This window comes from Dunckerocampus dactyliophorus, chromosome 8, assembly GCF_027744805.1.
Source record: "Dunckerocampus dactyliophorus isolate RoL2022-P2 chromosome 8, RoL_Ddac_1.1, whole genome shotgun sequence".
Classification (NCBI taxonomy): Eukaryota; Metazoa; Chordata; class Actinopteri; order Syngnathiformes; family Syngnathidae; genus Dunckerocampus; species Dunckerocampus dactyliophorus.
In genome coordinates, this window is record NC_072826.1 from 2,290,628 (window position 1) to 2,312,506 (window position 21,879).

A 21,879-nucleotide genomic window follows, 5' to 3' on the forward strand; every position below is an offset into this window, starting at 1 on the left:
ATATGGATATGGACGGACGCACGGTGGTCTAGTGGTTAGCACGTTGGCCAACACAGTAACAGCTTGGAGATCGGGAAGATTCTCCCCTGGGCATTTCTGTGTGGAGTTTGCATGTTCTCCCCGTCTGCGCGTGGGTTTTCTCCGGGTACTCCGGCTTCCTCCCACATACCAAAAACATGCAGGTGAGGTTAATTGGCGACTCTAAATTGCCCATAGGTATGAATGTGAGTGTGAATGGTTGTTTGTCTATATGTGCCCTGCCATTGGCTGGCGACCAGTCCAGGGTGTACCCCGCCTGTCGCCCGAAGTCAGCTGGGATAGGCTCCAGCATGCCCCCACGACCCTAATGAGGAAGAAGCGGTATAGAAAATGGATGGATGGATACGGATATGAGTTAATAGATATGAGTTAATACATGGATATGAGGCAGGAGAGAATCAATATCAACAAAACACAAACACAGAATATCCACCTAATCCATCGATCAATATCAATAGTTGATCAACACTCTGAATGAAGCAGGTGACAACATAAAGCAATACCACCATCAATATGTATCGTCGTTTACTTCAAATCTTCTGTACATAAATAAAGCGTCTGTCGTGGGGAAAAAAAGTCTTTTTCTTTGGTGGGGGGTAGACAAGAGCAGAGAGGTATGTAATTACAGTGGCACAAGCTCTTTAAAGCAAGTGTTCCACTTGAGTGTGTGTAGTGTACCTTAAGGCCAGTGTTGCTTCCTCTTAGCGTATGACGTGAAGCCTTGTATTTAATGTGAAACAACATGACAACAGTCAAGGTCTCTGTGGAGGGAAAGACAAAGCTGGCAGCGCGGGCTCCTAAGTGGAGGTGACATGCCATGATCACAGACTCTGGACTTCCAAGCTCACACAGGAGCGCACACACACAAAAAAGCCCCAAACAGTGCCACCAGGCATGATGTTCAGCTGCCGCTCTGATCTGTGAACTTTCCAATGCTTCAACTGAGAAAGACAAGCAAAAATAAAGACTTGTCAACAATAACATAATGTCATTTGCAATTGAAATGCAAATCTGCAGATCTGACATCCAAACATTAGCAACAGATTTTGTGTGGGAAATAACAGGCGGCAAAAATGCGACGTGCCAAAATATTTTCCCTCTTCCATTCTTCCACTCCCTTCCACTTGCCCCCGCTACCCCACAGCATATCACTGAATGAAATGCAGCGTGCAATTAGCCATTATCCAATCAACTACAAGCCACACTTAAGCATTTAGAAGGCTGTGTGCTCAGCCAATTATCTGTGCGGCTTCTCAGTGGACTCTCATGAGACAAAGCGCATTGTGTTGTGTTCATGCACTGACTTGAGCCATAGAGGAGGGCTGAAGGACAGTGGTGGGGCTGTGTGGGGTCTCTGTGGGATGTGGTTTGGTCTGAGAGAGCAGAGACTCCGCCTCCGGCACCCCGACCCCCCCGTGATGAGCTCGTCATTTGGAAGGGCTCCAGATCGTGCTCTTCAAAACGTTTTTTTGATCATTTGCTACATTGCATCTTCTTTCCTTTTCACCCTCCCACAACCTAATTCTGTCACCCATTTGCCTCCTTAAATCCTGCCTTGACCTCACAGCACTTGGTCCTTATCGTGCTCCCTCGCCAAAGCAGCACCCTGCCGCCCAGCCCCTATCAGTCCAGACTGGTCCAGTCAGTCATGGCCAGAGGCTAGTTGACCCGAAGGGGCCTGCAGCATTGGGGCCCCAGCTGAGGAGCTGGGGCAGCTGCCAAGCACCAGCCACTTCAACCCGGGCTGTCCGGATGATTGCATTTGTCAAGCCGCCACTACGCGTCAGCCCGTCACAAGCCTGATCACCGCCAATTAGCGGTTAAAGCAAGAGAAGGGGGCATTCTGCTTCTGGACTGATGAGGTACAACATGATAGGAGTCGAGTGCTTATTAATCGAATTTGGCAGTAAAGAAACACTTAGCATGTTTTTTGCATCTGGTGGCAAATTGGCAGGATGTTCTTCTCATTTCACCCCCGTCACTGACCCGGCACAAGCACTGGCATACACATGCACCGTGTCATAATCGGGTTCTTCAGTGCCCAACTTCCATATTCTTCCTTACAAATACTGCTTATTTCCAATTATTTATCTTTTTATAAACTGAAAAACATTTGTGGTCTTACCTTTTTATTTGTATATGAAGTACATTTACCCTCTCCAGGAAAAGTTCATTGTTGTAAAAGTCTGATCAGTCTGATCAGCGTCTGATGCGCTTGGATATGCTGTATAATCCTCCATCTTGACAGTCAAATTAATTCATTTATGCAGCAGAAATGTACTTAATGCATGCGACTTGCTGCTCTCCAGCTGGTGCTGCTGACTTTCTCACTCTATGGAAGGGCGGCAGTGACAAGCACTCATCAGCTCAGGGACACCCCCGCTCCTTCAGGATGAGGCGAGTACTGCAACGCCTCCACGTACGACATTTCTTCTTATTATGTTCAGAGGCCATTCTAGAGTCGTTTGGGGCCCTAGGCACAAATTCACAGAACAGAACCCGCGTTCATCAGCATTATGGTAATCATGTCAGCCCTCACAGGGCAGTTGCCTGCCTTGCCCGGTGGTAAGCAGCGCCCATGGAGGCAGGTGAGGCAGGGCCTCATAAAGATTTTTTTTTTTAAACAATAATAACATAAAATAAATATAAATATTTGTCAATTTGCCCAACTGTGTTAGAAATGTATTTTCTGGATGGTTCCAATTGTTTTAACATTTTCTTAAGTAAAAATCACAGAATTTGCACTTTTCCTAATCAAACACAGAGCAGAAAGCTGAGATCTCTCTTTTTATATTTAAGTGTGCGAGCTTGAGGCTACCATCTGAGTGCACTGGATGGCGGATGGCGCGTTGCTAATCATCATGCCACCAATAATATAATGTTGCAGAAACATTGATTATACAGCATGACCGTTTAATGTCTTCAATGAGGATAATCAGACAGTCAAATACAGAAAAATGACAAATGCTGCAATAACAACTGAAGACAAATGAAGGGGTGGTGGCGTGGCTTCTGTCCTTCCATAGAGAGGCTGGAGGCAACACCAGCTAGAGCTAGATTTGGGAACAAGTCAAATGCATTACAGATATTTTTAGGAATGAATGAATATGATTGCTAAGATGGAAAATTCCATGAAAATGGAAAAAATAAATGACAACTATTTGAAAAAACTTTTTTTTTACAAATTGAATTATTGTCTTGTTTTTCTGCTTTTCTTGTTTTCCTCTTAATGAGAACCCTGTATTATTTTGAAAAATTCCAGAGGCACCAGTGTCTCACCAGCCATGAACCTCACCGCACGTCACGGGTCAACCAATGGCTACTGACATTGACATTGTATTGACATGCAAAATGGTAGCAATACAAAAAATATACTGAATAATATGCTGTAGTAAGATGATGAAGTAAAACATTAATACTGTACAACGAGACAAAAGCCATGACAGTAATACAGTAAACTAAGATAAGCATGACCAGGTTATAGGATTTTTTTTATTTCACAACCAAGTGCTTCAGTGTCAATGCAGCACTTGTTAATGTAAATAAGTAATAATCTCAGATAGTAAGACAATTCTGTCTTGTAGTCATACGTTTCCTGTCTTTTGACTTCATTTTTGAGTTACTGTCTCCCTCTAGTGGTTTAATACACCCCTACATATGTAGCAGCACTGTTAGGGGGACAATGTCAGAGATCATATTTCCTCTATAAAATACATCACATCATAATTATTATTATTATTGTTATTATTATTGATTTTACAGATCATTGGGGTCAGGACCAGCTGGTCTCTGGCACAAACCAGTGGTCATTGCCACTAGGGGCGCTCAAGACACTGTGGTGTTTCCTGTCATGTTCAAGCACGCACAAGCTACTAGTGTGTGCTCACACGACTTTATTCTTACTGTGTGGTTCCAATCATCTCAAAGAGCCAGACTGTTATGGATTTGAGAAACAAAAAATGATGATCGTTGATATTATCCAGCTAACAGTGCTGTCGAAATGTCTATTGTTACATCCGGGCTGGGGGAAAACACCCGACTCTTGAGTCCCAAACGCCACGAGAGATCAATGAAAACCAGCAGGATTTAACCTAAAGAGTCCATCAGTCCAAAAATCCAGCATGTCCAATAAATACGAAGTGTGGCCCTGTGGGAGGGAAGAGTGATGGGAGCTGCTCTTCAACCTACTTGTGACGTTCACGAACGAACCGATTCTTTTGAACGGCTCGTTAGGGTGAACGATAGAAACTGAGTCGCAGCTGGGAATCGTTATTTTTTTTCTTTTTTTCCCCCCACTGCCTTCACGTGAGTGCGCCAATTTAAATAAAACAACAACATATGAAGACGTGAATGGCGCGTGCCTCGGAGAGCGGCAGCAGCAGCGAGCAGTAAATGAAGAGGAGAGTCAGTCCGTCGACGATAAAATGAGCCAATTAAGGAAATGAAGCAGCATTTAGATGCACTTTTCTCTCGTGGCAGACATTAAAAGGCTAAAACGTTCTGTATTACAAATAAATGTTCTTGTTCTTGTCCTGGCACCGTTAGATTGTAGCGTTCTTGTATCCTTGTTAAAACATATTCCTCCTTGTCACCCTCCATGAACCAAAGATGAATAAATTTACGGTATTCCAGGAGTCCTACAGCCGCGTAACTTCATTCAGCATGTATGATCACAGGAAACAGGCAGTCCTGCATGAAGGAGATTGATTGACAATGGTTTACAGTCAATCAGAACGCAGAACACAATGGGCGGGTTGTCCCTTAGCCAATCAGGACTGTTGTGGCTCTAAATTTACTGAGACAACTGGACACATCTGGACACGTCTTCAACTCTGACATGAGTATACAGCACCCTCTTCTGGTAGCAGTAGTAAATACAATAACAGACACTAATACACAAGGACACAAAACACAATGCACGTTCATACGCTGTTAAAAAAAAATCTGCAAAATTGTACTTTAAAAAATCCGCAAAAGAGCGACTCCGCGAAAGCTGAACCGCAATGTAGCGAGGAAACACTGTATACGAGTTCAAGTCATGGTTTACACACATACACGGAATTTGTACAAAGGGTAATTCAAAATAGTGACGTCACTGTCAAAGCAGAGTGATATGGCGCCACCTTGTGGTATACTTACAATGAATCCATATCAGACTTTAAAATGTAATCCACAGATGTCAAACAAGGTTATAATGAATATTTCAGATTAATTCAAATACATGTTGGTGGGTGTTAGAAAGACAATAATTTACCATGTTTTGTGTTGTTTATGCTTCACTGGTAATGTTTAGATTTGGGCGTTTTTATGTCCCACTGTGTTCGGCCGTCAGTGAACGCACCGCAGTAGTGTGACGTTGCGTCAGTAGAAACGTCTTTTTTATTACTTCTCCGACGCTGTACAGGCACCACATCCTAGTTTTCCTAAGTTAATGCTGTGCGTGAATGCATAAAGGTGAGGTTTTAATTCTGTTGTTAGATCTGTGTGAGCTCTATTGTACACTTTTGTTCAGTGTAACTCTTGTGTTCATTAATGCTAACATTAGCATTCAAGCTAACTGTATAGTGATTTATTATATTAATAAGCATCATATTGTCTTAATTTTCTTATTGAATTCTGTATTTGATGTGCCTTTGGCTAATCATTATGTTTATGTGTAATATTGGTTACATTAATTTACTGTTTATTTATTCAGTCACATTTTTGTATTCTTTGTATATTGTTACAGTACCACAGCACAATAGCCTTATAAAGACCACAGTTTACCAGTGCTTGCTGCCGCTTATTGACCAAAGCCACCAAACAGAGGACAACCTGCCGTGTTCTTTGACTTGAACACACATCTATACCTTTGACCGCTCCAAACCAGTGCATCCTTGGAGACATCTCAACTCCCTAAGAACCCTCTCCGTTTCAGTGGGATATCTAAATTCATTCCTCCCAGTGATTAGTTAGGCTGGGTTGGCTTATTAAAACTTAACAAATATAAAAATGAGCCAAATGAGACGGCTCACCAAGATCCGACTCCCCTCAAAGAGCCATAAATCCCATCTCTACTTCAATTTCCAGGTGTCTCCAGCCAAGCCAGGAAGTCAGAGTCCTCCAAAACAGGAAAAAAAACACACAACATTTGCACTCAAGAAAAAAACAAACAAAACATTACGACAACAGTTGAAACTCCGGAAAAGGAAGAAAATACTAAAACCGCTTCGCCCACAAGCTGGTCATGACCACCGTGCCACCGGTCAGTTTTTAGCGCCCCTAGCGGTAGAAACCACTGGTTAGTGCCTTGGATAGACCACTGTATCGGCTACAACCCCATTCACGACGGTTCATGGATTGTGGCCATGACAATGTCATTTTTCTACCCATTTGTTAAAGTGTTGGGGATGCATTCATTTCCTACCTTTTGTCATAGTCAGGCTGACAAGAGGACAAGACAAACACAAGCCAAACATGTAGTGCAGTATTAGAAATTCATTTACAGACCCTTCAAAAAACCCAGTGTTCCTGAAAGCACCAATGACGTAACAAAATTAGACTGCAGAGACGTGAGCGTGGCCACGCTAACAGAAGCCCGCCCTCGTCCACTCAAAATGACTGCTGCTGCTGCTGCTGATGATGATGGTGATGATGGCGGTTGATTCGCTGTCTTCCCGGGCGCTTCGATGAAAGAGCTTGTTATCGTTGGAGAAATACTCGCATTGAAACGACTGGCTTTCGACTTTATTTGACTTTTTGTCTATGTTTTACTTGGAGGACAATACACTGAAGGGACGTTTACGTTCATTCATTAGTTACAACAACAATGGCAGCTCACGACTTTAATTTCTTGCTAGCAACGGATTCCTACAAGGTAAGTGTAAAGGAGTTACTTTGCTATCCTTCTGGATTATGTTACGTTGCAGTACAAGTTTAATAAGTGGATGGGTGTGTTTTGCGCTACAGCAGTGTTAATGATTCAATGGAAAAGTGTACTTGTAACAACAACGTATGTTTTGACTTTGATCAAACCGGGACAATTGTGTGTGGTTTTCAAAGGATTAAATCGATTTGTTTAGTTACCTGATTCAACCCCTTAGTATTAGCAAGCTAAAAGGCCTAAATAGCCAAAATAAATGTATATTTCGCACAAGACCTTTAATTTCATACCTTTTAGTGTGATCTTATGCTGTTGTTCCCTATCTTACAATTGACTCAAGAGTGCACATGCCATCAAGGAATGTTGAAAAAGCAATACAAAAATAAAGGTATTCACTTAATGAAAGTTTTTTGTCATACCGCTTTCATTTGCTTGTAAACAATAATAAAATACAAGTGAAACGAAGTTGTGATTGTCAAACACCCCCTAGCGAGTTTCAGAACCGCCGCCATCTTGCCTGTGACGTCACGCTGAGAACACTTTTTGGCAACCAGACTCATCAAAACACTGCCATGGACGCACAGCGAAAAAGAGAAGTATTCACAACAATAACACAATACACTGTTCCCTCGTTCTATCGCGGTTCACGTTGCGCGGATTTGCTGTTTCGTAGATTTTTTAGTACTTTTTAAAAAAAAATATAGCAATGAACGCAGTTACAAGCCGAACCTAATGCGCAGGCTACGGGATCGCTGCAGGGACACAAGGGATGGCCACGGACTTAAGTATAGCATGCTAGTGAGCTAACTAGTTAGCCTCCATTTTGTGTATTCTAAACTTAAGAAAGGGTTTCAAATAGAGTGGGGAAGATGAACACAAAGAAGCCAAAAACCTTACCACTTCCACACAGAATGGGAGGAGAACTTCTTCATGCAATGTTAAGGTAATGTAATGGCAGGCCTCATGAATGTTTTGTGTCATTACTGACCCCTAGTGACCAGAATAATACATTTGACTTGTCTTTGAATATTTTTTTACTAATAATTTGCCAAGAAACAGTGAACATTTATTAATTAGTTAATGTTTGAAAAACTGCGATAGAGTTAAGGAGCGATATTCGAACCGTGGTGTAGTGAGGGATGACTATACATACATTTAACACATTCATTTTTCAACATTTTTACCGAAACACTGTTGGCTGGCGCTGTATCAGTTTCAGAAGCCAGAGCTGCTGCCGCTTGTTCTTTGAGCATGTGATACAACACGCAAAAAAAAAAAAAACAACCACAACAAGTATGTTGTTCAACCGGCAGTGATTGACACTGACAGATCCATGCAGAGACTGCAAAATACAAGACGAGTGAGCAGTGGTCCCTGTTTAGCTAGCTTTGAAATTTGGTGTGAAAACCGATGTTATTATTCTAAGATTTGTAGAAAATACAGTATCTGGCAGAAAAATGTAGACTTACTTGCTTACTGACACTGACAGATTGACTGCAAGAGCCAAGACAAGTGACCAGCGATCACTGTTTAGCTAGCTTTGACATTTGGCATGAAAACCCGTATTATTATTTAAGATTCGCATAATATACCGCAGGGCCGCACGAGTGTTTGGCATCTTGGCCACACAGTCAGGAAATCGGGAAGACCTTGGTTGTGTGGAGTTTGCATGTTCTGCCCATGCATGCGTGTGTTTTTTCCGGGTACTCCAGTTTCCTCCCACATTCCAAAAACATGCATGTTAGGTTAATTGGCGACCATAGGTATGAATGTGAGCGTGACTGATTGTTTGTCTATATGTGCCCTGCCATTGGCTGGTGACCAGTCCAGGGTGTACCCTGCCTCTGGCCCGAAGTCAGCTGGGATAGGCTCCAGCATATCCCTGTGACCCTAGTGGACATTTTGATTTCGCAGAAGTGTGATTGACTTGTTACATTGTGTTGTTTAAGTGTTCCCTTTATTTTGTTGAGCAGCGTATAGCAAGTAGAAACAAATGTGGATTTACTTAGGCCCTGTTCACACGGAAACGTTCCTGAGATTTTTATTTTTTTCTTGGCGGGTTGAAAAAGACTTTCATTTGCACTGTGTCGATTTTATTAAATAGTCGCATCCAAACGAGAACGGACCGGTGAAAACAATGTAATACATAAGGTACACTTACCCGTGGCGCTGTAAACAAGACACACACACAGAACGTGGCGCCAAAACTATAGAAGAAGAAAGAATGCGTGCGCATAAAGTCCGTCGTCTTCCGCTTGGCCGGCTTGTCTAGACTTGCGACGAGGTGGAAATACTTCTGCGACTCATTTTGCTCACACAAAATACAGTATCAGGAGAACTTTGACAAGTGTGGGTCATGTCAGTGGAAATATCCAGTTATTATGTTTGGTTTGGTGGCAATACTCACTTCTGGTCACGTGACAGCGACAGGGTGGCGAAGGGACAGTGATGTCATCGTTTTCATAAAGTGGTTGTTTGCTCGTCTACACGGAAATGACACGGCAAAATTGACAGATTTTTCCCCTTTGGAAGCTGAAAAAAATACTGTTTCAGGGCATCCAGAAGGCCGTTTCCATGTGGATGATAAAATACTTTGGCGTTTCTACCTGGAAACGTTTCCATGTGGACAGCCCCTTAGTGCACGCTTTCCCCACACTCGGAAACGTTTTCCAGCTTTTTGACGTCTACTTCTATTTGTGTCAGTGGTTGTGTTTCGTCTGGTCTGGGTCAACGAACGGATAAGTCAGGACAGCTGATATTAGAAGCACCCTCTCATAATACACATTCAGCCCCAAACTTACGTTTTATCTGGGGCACATTATCAAAACTGTACTTGAAATGTGCCGAGCATAATATCAAAGAATCTGACTCAGCAAATTCCATCTTTTGGAAATGTGAACAGGCTTACTCTGTCTCCTCAAGTGTTCGAGGAAAATCCTGGCACATAACGAGCGGGCCTAAGATAAGAAAACAAAAAATGCACCACAACAATATGAAAACACTGTACAATCGCCCCTCACTACATTGCGGTTCGAATGTCGCTCCCTCAATCTATCACGATTTTTCAAAAATGTATTAATAAAAAATGAGCACTGTTTTTTGGTTGAATATTAGTAGTCAAAACATATGCACGTATAAGCAAATTGTACGTATTTTTGGCCCAAATTAGGCATTTCTAATGACAAAAATGTGTAAACTAACGAAAATACGGCAATAAGGCATTTAGAAGATGTTATGTGTACTGTAATATCTGTAATGTTGTGTACGTTTTTAAGAGGCGGGGCCTCAGATGGGACGTGTGTGACGGCAGCTAGCTACTGTAGAGTTGTTGAGTCTTAGCTTGGTTAGCAGCGTGGAGAGTGCCAGTAACCGGCGTTGTGGCTGACAGCAGCTCCTGTGTGAATGTTCACTGCGCCATTGGAGTAGTATTCTACTACATTGGCCACTAGGTGTCTGGAACATTACATTGATGAGACAAAAGCCACCAAGTATGCTGTCAATGCTAACACATGAGTCTATGTATTGTATTATGTCAACTATATTGGGTAATACAAGTGCAAAAGTGACTATAGGAGTGTTATTTCATGTATAGAGGGCTCTAATAATGCTAAAAACACATTTAGAGGGTCTTAAACAGGTTTTCTGTGCTCCAAGTATCAAATATTCCATTTATAAATAAGGAATCCTACTTTTTTGTTTGAACAGGATGAATTTTTCCTTTACTTTTTGACCACTCTGCGAGTGCTATGATGCACTGTAGGTCTGCATGTAAATGTGGGGGGGGAGTACTCATAGAATTTCTTCAAGCTTGAGTGGTCTGTAATATGATTACAAAGTGATGAATGAACACTGTGTGCAACTGTATTGCAGCATTTTAAAATGTGTCTTAAGACAATGCTCACCATGGTATGTGTTTGCTTTTTGCTCAGGTCACCCACTACAAACAGTACCCCCCCAACATCAGCAAAATCTACTCCTACTTCGAATGTCGTCATAAGAAAGGCTCCCAGTTTAATGAAGTGGTGTTTTTTGGTCTCCAGTATCTGCTGAAGAAGTATCTCACCGGTATGTTTACATCCAAAAACACGCTGTCTTAAGTTTGTACGATTGACGTGTCAAGCATGTGCAGTGAAGATCGTCCATTGTGGACGTCAACATGTTCTCATCTGACTTGGCTTCCGGTAATTGGTTGCTTTTCTACAGGCCAAGTGATCACAGAGGAGAAGATTCAGGAAGCAAAGCTGTTTTACCAGTTACACTTTAAACAAGCTGTGTTTGATGAAGAAGGTTGGAGAAAAGTTCTTGAGGTATTTACAAAAAGTTATGTTTTTGCGGGACAAAATAAAACATGAAAAGCTTCATGTACTGGATCATATTTATTTTTCTTATCAAATAAGGTCTTTTTCTTACACTCTATTAAAGCGTGCAATTCAAACTTTTTTCTGATTTGGGGAAGGTTCATGTTAAATGAGCTACTATCTCTGTGTCAGAAACACAATGGCCGACTTCCTATCCGGATAAAAGCCGTGCCTGAAGGCAAGATCATACCCAGAGGCAACGTCCTCTTCACTGTGGAAAATACAGACCCAAGCTTCTACTGGCTCACTAACTACATTGAGGTAAATGACGGTTCTGAACAAGGAATGTTGACCACAAACCTGATCCACAGCATCAGAATCATCTAAAAAAAAAAAAAATTAATAAATAAATTAAAAAAGACTTTTTGAAGAACAAAACACTTATGGTCACATTAAACTAGCATCAATTGTATTTGCATCCATTAAGGGGTTTAATTGCCTAGCCTCGTCTGCTTGAAATTGTCCTGCAGCTGTTCTGTTTATGACCACACACTCTTTTTGTTGGCTCTAGACCATGTTGGTTCAGATGTGGTACCCCATCACAGTATCTACAGTATCCAGAGAGTTTAAGAAGATCCTGGCCAAGCACCTAAAGGCGACTTCCGGGAGCCTCGAAGGTCTGGACCTGAAGCTTCATGACTTTGGCTATAGAGGCGTCTCCTCACAGGAGGTCAGAAAGTCTTTCTGTAGTCAACCATTTGTAAGAGAAAGGTGTTTATATATAAAGACTTGCAACACTTAAGTCAAGTTTTTATTGATGGAGGGTACGAACATCTTCTAGCACATCTGTGCTCTTTGTAGCACAGGTGACAGGGTCACATTCCGCCCAATTGTGCACACGCCGAAAGGAATGCTATTTGCTTGTGCATGCATTAACGTTAAGATCACATACGGTATTAGTGGAAGCTATCAATGAATGTAAACTGGTGCTATGTTAGTCATGAAAGATTCTGGTGTAAGTAGAGGCTGCAAGGGAGGATCATGGGAAATGGAGTCCCGTCACTAGGCAGCACAGTTGTCCATTGTTGAACACTGTCGTATCACTGCCAGATGTTTTTGGTTGGTTCTATAACTCTGTTGGGTTTCTGGCTTCCTTTCACTGTGCAAGAACCGGTATGTTAGGGTAAGTGAAGATTTAAGATGGAAGTTGTAGTGGCCTGGTCCTCTTGTTGTCTAGCAGTGGGGCACTCAACTGTGGTCGCACCTTCTCTATTGCAAATGTGCTGGCACCGTAATTACATTAACACAAACACACCACCACACGCATCCACACACCACAAAGGCTGTAAGGGACCGGGGAGACAGTGGGGGGTTGGGCTGCTTCGTATGTTCTCCTTCTGTCCTCCACCCTCCTGGGGTGTGGCCTCTGTGCTCCGCTGCAGGCTTCTGTGTGGGCTGTCTTTGAGGCAGGTAGTACTGTGTCCAATCTGGTTTTAGGGGCTGAATTTAGGTCTATGTCTGGATCTGCTTAATCCATGGGTGCATACAGGTGGTGGTGTTGTGTCGCCTCAATGATAACTACGAACCACGTTCAGCCCACTGTTCATTTGAGACAGGTTCAAAATGTACTGTGCACCACAACCCTGGGACTGTGAACAACAAAAGAGGTATAGGAATGTCAAGAATAGCGCTCAAATATAAGAAACAGCCATTATCCACCACAGCCACCATTATTCCTAAAACCCTATCTTATTTTTGTTCTAAAGTATTACTATTCTAACTTCTTCCTCTGTCCAGTCTGCGGCTCTAGGTGGAGCGGCTCATCTCGTGAATTTCTGCAGCACTGACACAGTAGCAGGCCTTCTCATGGCTCAGCGATACTATGGATGCCCAATGGCCGGTTTTTCCATTCCAGCTGCTGAGCATAGGTACAAAACACAGCCGCTGGATGATTCTACACTCTAATGTTGGTAGCTCATCATAATATGGACACCCGCTGCTAGATGTGTGGTGACAACCCAGTTTGTTTGTTTTATCAGGTTAACATTTTGCTATGTACAGTGCATTAAGTAAATATCCACACCCCCAATATTTTCTCCACGATCATCACAGCTGGAAGAGGTGGGCCTGGGCACGGTGGAGGTGTCATATTAGCAATAGGTTTGTTTCTTCGCTCCAGTTCAAATCATATCGGGCACCTTGCATAATAACTCTTGATCATCTTGGAGTTTGGAGTGTAGGCCTACATACAGTATGTTGAATTCAGTCGGTGTAGAAAAGCGTGCGTCTGTGTTTATAAGGCCTCAGGGCTGACAAAGCATATCACAGCAAAAACAAAGCCATGGGGAAAGGAACTGCCTGACTGGTGAGAGAGAGGCTGCAAAGTTGTTAATGTGAACAAATTGAAAAGGTTCTGAAAACTGTACACATCTATGTTTTTAAATAATTCCACCTTGCTTTCTTCTCATGCCAACTTTAAATGTTGTCACTGAGCTGGGAAAAATGGTTTCATATTGGATAAAATGTGACCTGTTCTTTCTTCTCTGTCTTCAGTACTATCATCTCCTGGGGCAAAAGTAGGGAGAAAGAAGCATTTGAGCGCGTGTTGGATGAGTTCTCTTCTGGGCCAGTCTCTGTGGTCAGCGACAGCTATGACATCTTCAATGCATGCAAACATATCTGGGGACACAAGCTGAAGGAGCGCGTCATGGAGCGTGGACAGGACTCCTGTCTCGTTATCCGCCCTGATTCTGGAGACCCTGCAGAGACTCTTATTGAGGTGAAGTATGGTATCGACATCTACAACCACACTGAATGACGAGTATTTATTCGTTTTTTAAAAAAAAAAATTGGTAACATGTCTGATGCACTGGCAGTGGAATACAGCAGTCCCTCGTTTATTGCGGTTCCAGACCCAACCGCAGTAAGGGAATTTCCGCAACATGAGAGATTCAGTTTAATTTCAGCTGGAGTACGGCCGCAACAGCAGACCATGTTATTATTATGACGATGATGATCATTATTATAATGTCATTGTTGTGCCTATTGTGTGATAAATAATTATAAAATAATAAAAGCCAGTCATTGGCACCCAGTCTGGTGCGTGTTGCTAGTGACACCTAGTGGCCAGTGTAGACTACACTTCATAAATGTCTTGTATTGCCTTGATGGGATAGTTACATTAAGTTGTATGACATCTCCATCAGCAGTGTAGCGTTCTAAATATTGAAAAACTGCTAGCAAGAGGCAGCTAACAATGCAGGTAATGGGATTCACTTATTCCGCCTACAAAGCTCTCTTATTAAAATACCTCCAAAACCTCCCAACAATGTTTCATCCTTTTGTATGCAAGCTGTGACCATGTAGTAACAGACACATTCATGATAACATGTAATACTTACTGTATTTTTGCCGTATTTTGGTCATTGAAGGCATTATCGGAGCTTCCTTCCTGGGCACATTGATTTCACAGCAGCAGCGTAGAGAAAGCATTTGCTATCACTAATCATGGCAGAGGGAGCCGCCAACTACTACTACTTTTTACTTCTGCCCCCCCTCCCAACCCCACTAGTTCCTACTACGCTACTTCTCGATAGTGGTGCTGTGAGCGAGGTGCTGTGTCACTACGCCAGAAAATTACTTCTTCCATGCAAGGTCGCCGTAATATGCAGGTTATGTTTTTAAATGGAACGTTGATGGTGTTTTTTTTTGGGGGGGGGAGCTTTGTAGTGGAAATAGGTGAAATACATGAATCCCATTACATGTATTGTTCGCTGCCTTGTGCCAGCTGTTTTTCTCTCTTTAGAACGCACAGAAAAGGGAAAGATGTGTGTTAAACACTCTCAAAGTTCAAATTTCGTTTGAATTTTAATGATCAACCTACTCAGTTGGACATAAGAAATTATCAAGTGACTCGTGTATTTCACACCTCTGACTGCATCTTTATCCTGGCTACAACTGTTCCACTGTACCGTTTTTGTATCCTTGCTCCACATATTGCTCCTGTTTGTGTATTTTCCTCCTCGTCCTACATGAACCGAAGAGTCATATATCCTGAAATGGCGCCTAAAGCCGCAACTTGTATCTTCCTTCAGCATGTCCAGAAGGCAACTTTTTGTGCAATGGCTGGCTTCCGCGAAAACTTGCAAACAAACCGCAAGCAGCTCACACGGTTAGCTTAGTTTGCTCGTGATGACCACAACAAGAGACTGCTTGTGGAGATTGACAATGTTCTATGCTAACTTTTGGTTCTGATTTTAGAAAACATTCAGAAATCAGCATTGCAGAATGCATATGAATGATATTAAACAGGAAATTGTGTGTCTTCTAGGTCATCAAGATCTTGGAGGAGTGTTTTGGAAGTTCTCTGAACTCTGTGGGATACAAGGTGCTGCCTTCATGTCTACGAATAATCCAGGGGGATGGCATTGACCTCAGTTCAGTGGATCAGGTAGTGATACAGTAATGCAAGAACATTAGGAGTATGACACTCTTCCTCCTGCGTAATCGGTACTTTTTTCAAGTTGTGGAGTGTGGGGTACTCAAAATGTTTCCAAGGTTCACGGATCTGATATTGTACTGACAGCATAAGCATGTAAAGTCACCTCAGTATGTGCCTGGGTGTCTGTTTACTTCAGATTCTTCAGAAGCTGAATGATGAAGGCTGGAGTGCAGAGAACGTTTTCTTTGGTTGTGGCAGTTCTTTGCTTCAGAAGCTCAACAGAGATACGCTCAGTTGTGCCTTCAAGTGCAGCTATGTGGAGGCTAATGGAAAGGGGGTGAGTAGAACCGAGTGCAGTGTTGCAGCTTCGTAAAATGTAATTACACCTATAAGAGACAAATAAAGGTCGGGTTATTTTATTAGTACCCGAAGGCCATATCAGGACATCATTGGCGTACAGGAAAAAACACAATTACACCATAAAAAGACCTGCCATACCACCCATCCATCCAGCTTCTATGCCGCTTAGGGTCACGGGTATTCTGGAGCCTATCCCAGCTGACTTCTGGCTAGAGGCGGGTTACACCCTGGACTGGTCGCCAGTCAATCACAGGGCACATATAGACAAACAACCATTCACACTCACATTCATACCTATGGACAATTTAGAGTCTCCAATTACCCTAACCTGGCATACCACAATTAATTTAAAAAAAAAGACAATTTGATAAGATTATGTATGTACTCAAAGCTCCCCCAAACAAGGAAAAAAATATAATATAGTAGTAATAATAATAATATCAAAATTAGACAATGTTGGAGCGATCCAGAATAAACTACAACAAATGAATAGAAGGATAAATTATACAAATAAATAAATACATTTCTTCAAAATGTGACTGTAGCTTGTTCAGTTCTGTTATTGCAGTTAAGACAAAGCTGCACCTGCAGACCTGCATGTACGCATACACGACACACATTTTGACCGAACAGGCTCGTATAACAATAAATCTTCTCCCATCTACTGCATCCTTCTTGACATGTCTTTGGGTGAGGGTGCCCCACACAGCCTGAAAAGTGATTCCACAGGTTCAGAATCAAAGAGCCTTGACACACCTTTGCAACTGGTCAATCAGGACGAGCAACGTGAGTGTCAGACAATTTCCAATCATCATTAGGACAACTTGTATCTGTTGCTTCACTGAACTCAGGAGGGAAGTACATTGCTTTTAGCTATTTCATGTCTTCATGCAACACACCATGCACACTCACACAATGGAGCAAATCATTTCAACGACATACACCGTTATTCTCTTTAATCTGCCAAACAAAGATACCATGTGTGTATGTGGTCGTACTCACTGTTTGACCCTGATCGGATCACAGGAAGTGACAGACTGCCTCTAGGTCACATGGTTGCAAGCCAACAATATGCCACTCTGCCTATAACAGTTGGGCTAATATTTTACTGCTGTTTTTTTAAGACTCAAAATAATTACTTTGCAAGTGTAAAATTTGGGTAGCACAGTGGCCTAGTGGTTAGCACATCTGCCGCACAGTCTGAAGGTCCAGTTTCAATCTGTTAGAACATCTCTGCGTGGAGTATGCAGGTTCACCCTGTGCTTGCGTGGGTCTTCTCCGGGTTCGCTAACTTCCTCCCACATCCCCAAAACATACGTGTTTGGCAAACTGAAGCATGTCAGGCTCATTGAGAGTCTAAATTGTCCATAGGTATGAATGGTTGTTTGTATGTATGCACCCTGTGATTGACTGGTGACCTGTCCAGGCAGACAAAGGTTTTCTCTCAAGAGTATCTGCTGCATTCTTCCAGATGGATGTATATAAGCAACCGGTGACAGACCCATCTAAGGGCTCAAAGAGGGGTCGTCTTTCACTGAGAAGGAACTCCGATGGACTTCTGGAGACTATTGAGAGAGGAGCTGGCAAACCTGAGGAGGTGGGACCTACTACTATATTTTATTATTATTATTATTATTATTATTATTATTATTATTATTATTACAGTATTTGATTATATGTTGCTAAATTCTTGATACCTGAGCTCACAAAGCTAGATAGGATGCCAATTAAGTGCAGTGTGGGAATAGGGCACCAATCAAGTGTTTTATGGCAAAGGAGGTAAACCGTGGTAAAATGTCCACTCCTCAGATGTTAATCTTTGTGCTGGATTCGTAAAACATCTAAAATCCACTTTATTACACACTCAGACAGCATTTGTGGTTGAAAAGTTGTAATGCTGATGTGTCCTGTTTAACAGACTGCATCTTTTTGTGTGTGTTTCTGATCTCTGCATCCAGGATCTGCTGGTGACCGTGTTTGACAACGGCTACCTTGTGCAAGATTACTCCTTGGAGGAAATCCGCAAAAATGCGCGACTGCGGGATGAGGAGGTGACACCTACCATGCACAACCACCAGGAGGAGCTGCTGCACAACCACATACTCAATGGAATTCATTAGCTCAGCCACTAAACCTCTCCCTTGTGAACCTCAGTGTAGAATTAGGTACCCCGGGAAGAGTATACACTTTGTTAAACAGTTTGTTTTTTTAGGCTGAGAGACACCAAGTACTGCACATTGGAAATGAAGCGCACAATAACAGTACTGTCTCTTGACCATTGAGACTAGTTCACGTGTTGGGAGATTCAACTGAAGACTAAAGCCTTGTGCCCGGGACCGTATTTTACTACACTTGCAGTATCATGACATCTATATGCTTTTTACATTTACTTATTACTCTTAGGAAGTAGAAGCAGCATTTTAAACCAAAAAATATGAAAATATTGAATATCAATTGACTTGTATCAACCAATTACAGGAGTAGTAGTTGTAGTCTTAGCAGTAGTAGTGGTGCTACTTCAATCAGTGGGTGGCATACTGTATATATTTTTTAAAGTGCAACAAGTTTATTTGCAGACCAACTGTCTTCAGCAGGTCACATTTCATCCACATGAATAGAGAGAGCATCAAGTGCCTCCCTGGATCCACCTCTCCACGTTTTATGAAGATTTTAAAATTGGTAGTTTGATATGATTTGAAATGAAAAAAAATCTCTGAACATTGTGATCACATGATGGGTAGATCTTACATCTTGTTATCCTGTTACATTGACATCATGATAGCACATAGAGAGGTACTCACTATATGGAAGCAACCTGTTTAAACGCTCAATGCTGTGAATATAATGGCAAGCTTGCTGTTTATTTGAAGCACATCGCCTGCTTAATAGTCGATATTCTTCCTGAAATCTGTCACCAAGCACAAGATGAGACAGTTGTCCAAATGAAATGTGTTCCTGTGTCAGTTGTTTAACTTCTACTTCCCACGGAACAATTTTATTTATTTTTTCGTCCTTGTATAAGTAGTGAGACATCATAGCTTAACTCCAGATATGCAGTCCTACAAGCACAGCCAGCCCTACCCAATGTGGCGCCCGAGGTGAGATTTAATACCAAATAAATCAGATTAATGGGCCTCATTCACGAAACGTTCTTACGCACAAATGTGTTCTTAAAACCTTCTTACGAAGATTTTTGGCATTCACGAAACGTGTTCTTAACTCACAGTTCTGACATCTAAGAACAAATTCTACGGACGCTCAGGAGGACTCTTACGCACAAGCAAAGCTTGCACTTTCAATACGCAATCGCCCTCATGATGGATTTTGGAACCCGATCCCCAAAAATGTAGTGCAAATAAAATATCCCAACAATTATTTATCACCCAAACAACTAAAATATACTCCATGGATAAATATATATTCAAATCCCAATTCATCAAAAAAGTAGCTGGCTGGACGTGCGCTGCGCAGAGAGAGAATGTAAAGGGACCATTAGATTTATTTGCTGAAAGCCACGAATAATTGATGTCCCGCTTCAGGCTTCAGGCTTCCCTCTCTGTTCTTGCAGGTGTTCAGGATCATCAGAATAACATCGCAATGAAACGTGGTGTGCCTATTGTGCACGGAGCACCCCCAGATAACGACATGCGCCCCCAGCCACGTCTTGAGCCAGAGCACGGGGCTGCTGTATTAATTAGGCAGCGTCTAATCAAATGTAACCACAGAAAAAAATACATTGCCACACACAAACTCTGTATTTTGACTTTATTTTTCCATCATGATTGTGTAAAATATTTTGTAGAGTTTCCAAAATGGTTTAGTTTCTGATTCATGGCCCACCTCCCGTTTCCTCCAGATCCCTCCGGTGCAGTCCAATCTTTTTTTTGAGTCTATTTTAAGTCAAACCACTTCTTTTTAACCTCTGCGGTGGTGCGTTTCTCCGTGCGTTTCTCCGTTATGTTTCCTGCAATGGTGCTCCATGCCGACTCTTTTTGGATGGCCTGTATCCGGTGGATACACTTGAAAATAAGGTGGTCTTATGTTCGGTCACTCCTTGTAAAAGCACCTCTATTTCAGTAGAATTGAAGTTTTTCTTTCGTTTGTTGTCCAGCTGCTCCTCAGTCTTGCCCTTGCACGTTGCCATCTCCGCCTCCAGCTGCCTGTTGCGCACCGCACATTTTTGACCTTATATAGGAAATAATAGGGGGTGACCTATGCAAATGAGGCCTTACATGCAGTTGGCATTCATCAACCTAAGAACACCGGTGCGAGCGATTATCCCTACTTATGAACGTGTCGTGAATGTGGCGCAGTTTCCAACCCGCGCCGTCTTAAGTACACTTCTTAAGAAGACTTAAGAAGATGTTCGTGAATGAGGCCCAATGAAACCCGACTCCTGCACACTAAAAAAAACAAAAACCTTTTAACCTCAAGTAACTTGAAATATTGAACATAATGAATTGGTTAATTAATTTGATAGTAATTCCAGGTCAAAACGAGTATTAGCATGGTGACATTTTGATAAAGTTTCACATGAGCTCTGATAAATGGCTAAGTATTCATCCTACATATATTTTATTCTAGTTTGATGTTTGAGCTTCACTTTTTGTCCACTCAGGATGGCTATGATTTAAGTCTGCATATTAATTTAATACCAAATTGAAGGGGAACGTTTAACAATTACGATAAAGCAGTATTACAATTACGAGAATACACACAACCAACGGTGAAGCCTCAATCACAGTAACAGGTTTTCACTGCTGCGCAGTGTGGGGATTGGAATACTAATATTAATGAACTATTCAAGATTAAACACACTTTATGCACAAAATAATCATCGATCTTATTTGTTACTATGACGCGCACACAGCAATGAACAACTTGACGCTCTGTCTCCTTGCTGCTCCGTTCTCGTTGCGCCATGAGGCGTTCAGGCTAACTCGTAATTGAGAGTGTTTTTCATTTTCACGTACCCCCTTGACAATTTGCATACCCCACTTTGGGAACCTAAGCTATATAAAGTACCAATATACAACTATATGCAGAACTATTTACAAAAATGTGTTATTTGTAGTATAAATTTGGCATTTCTTTACATTTGAATCAGTTGAGTTTTCATTTTAAGCGCTAACTGTAAGAATTAGTTTTCGTAATATTGAAGATGATTTTTTTCCTGATTTAAAAAAAAAAAAAGGTTTGTCCCCTGGAGGCCATGGCACCCTTAGAATTTGCCTGTATTGGCTAATGGGCCAGCTGGCTGTGCCTAATAGCTGGTTCACTTCTTCAGGCCACGTCGCCATGGAAACCTAGACGTAGAATTAACCAGTACTACGGTAAGTATACATTATACTAGAAGTTTGGCATATCCTGGATCTTTTCTTTTGCCAAACATGTACATTCTTTCCAGCACAAGTTAGAAGTGTTACAATATGTTACAATATGCCATTATACGCACGCAGACACAAAAACAATGCTTCATGCTCACTTCAACTCCTTTGAATTCATAAACAAGAATGAATGTGACCCCGCATGCAAAAAGTAAGATTGGTGTATTGACACTCAGTTCACGATTCACCAGCTTGGATCTACGAGACGAGACAAGATTTTAACATCACTGTCAAGAAAAGTACAATGAGAAAATATATGACTGTATCGCAAAACTATACTTGAATTTCTAAACTGCTGCTCTCCGTGTGTATGCTACTGGCCCCGCCTCCACCCATCGAGACAAAGAGACTGTACAACGGACAAAAGCACTCACTCCGTTCACGCTGTTGTTCAATGGAACAAACATGCCAAAGTGCTGAAAGCAATGCACAGAGTGAACCCTCTCCCAGCCTGTTAGTATACACGTGGCAAAATGTTAAGGCCGGCTAAAT

At 42.0% G+C, this 21,879-nt stretch overlaps 1 protein-coding gene across 1 annotated transcript; it reads left to right on the forward strand.

The window, feature by feature from the left end:
* Positions 1 to 5,370: 5,370 nt before the first annotated feature.
* nampt2 (nicotinamide phosphoribosyltransferase 2) lies at positions 5,371 to 20,922 on the forward strand. The gene is made up of 12 exons (XM_054785889.1): positions 5,371 to 5,493; positions 5,768 to 6,895; positions 10,831 to 10,966; positions 11,105 to 11,208; positions 11,392 to 11,520; positions 11,771 to 11,929; positions 12,997 to 13,127; positions 13,753 to 13,978; positions 15,530 to 15,649; positions 15,837 to 15,977; positions 17,472 to 17,597; positions 17,959 to 20,922. The coding sequence occupies exons 2-12, from the start codon at positions 6,848 to 6,850 to the stop codon at positions 18,118 to 18,120; spliced, it is 1,482 nt and encodes a 493-aa protein (XP_054641864.1). The 5' UTR covers positions 5,371 to 5,493; positions 5,768 to 6,847; the 3' UTR covers positions 18,121 to 20,922.
* Positions 20,923 to 21,879: the final 957 nt, after the last annotated feature.

Bases quoted from the DNA above. Each gene is read 5' to 3' on its own strand.
- nampt2 (XM_054785889.1), top strand. From the start codon at position 6,848: ATGGCAGCTCACGACTTTAATTTCTTGCTAGCAACGGATTCCTACAAG. The intron at 10,967-11,104 runs GTATGTTTACAT...GCTTTTCTACAG, and splicing joins GCTGAAGAAGTATCTCACCG to GCCAAGTGATCACAGAGGAG. The intron at 13,128-13,752 runs GTACAAAACACA...CTCTGTCTTCAG, and splicing joins ATTCCAGCTGCTGAGCATAG to TACTATCATCTCCTGGGGCA.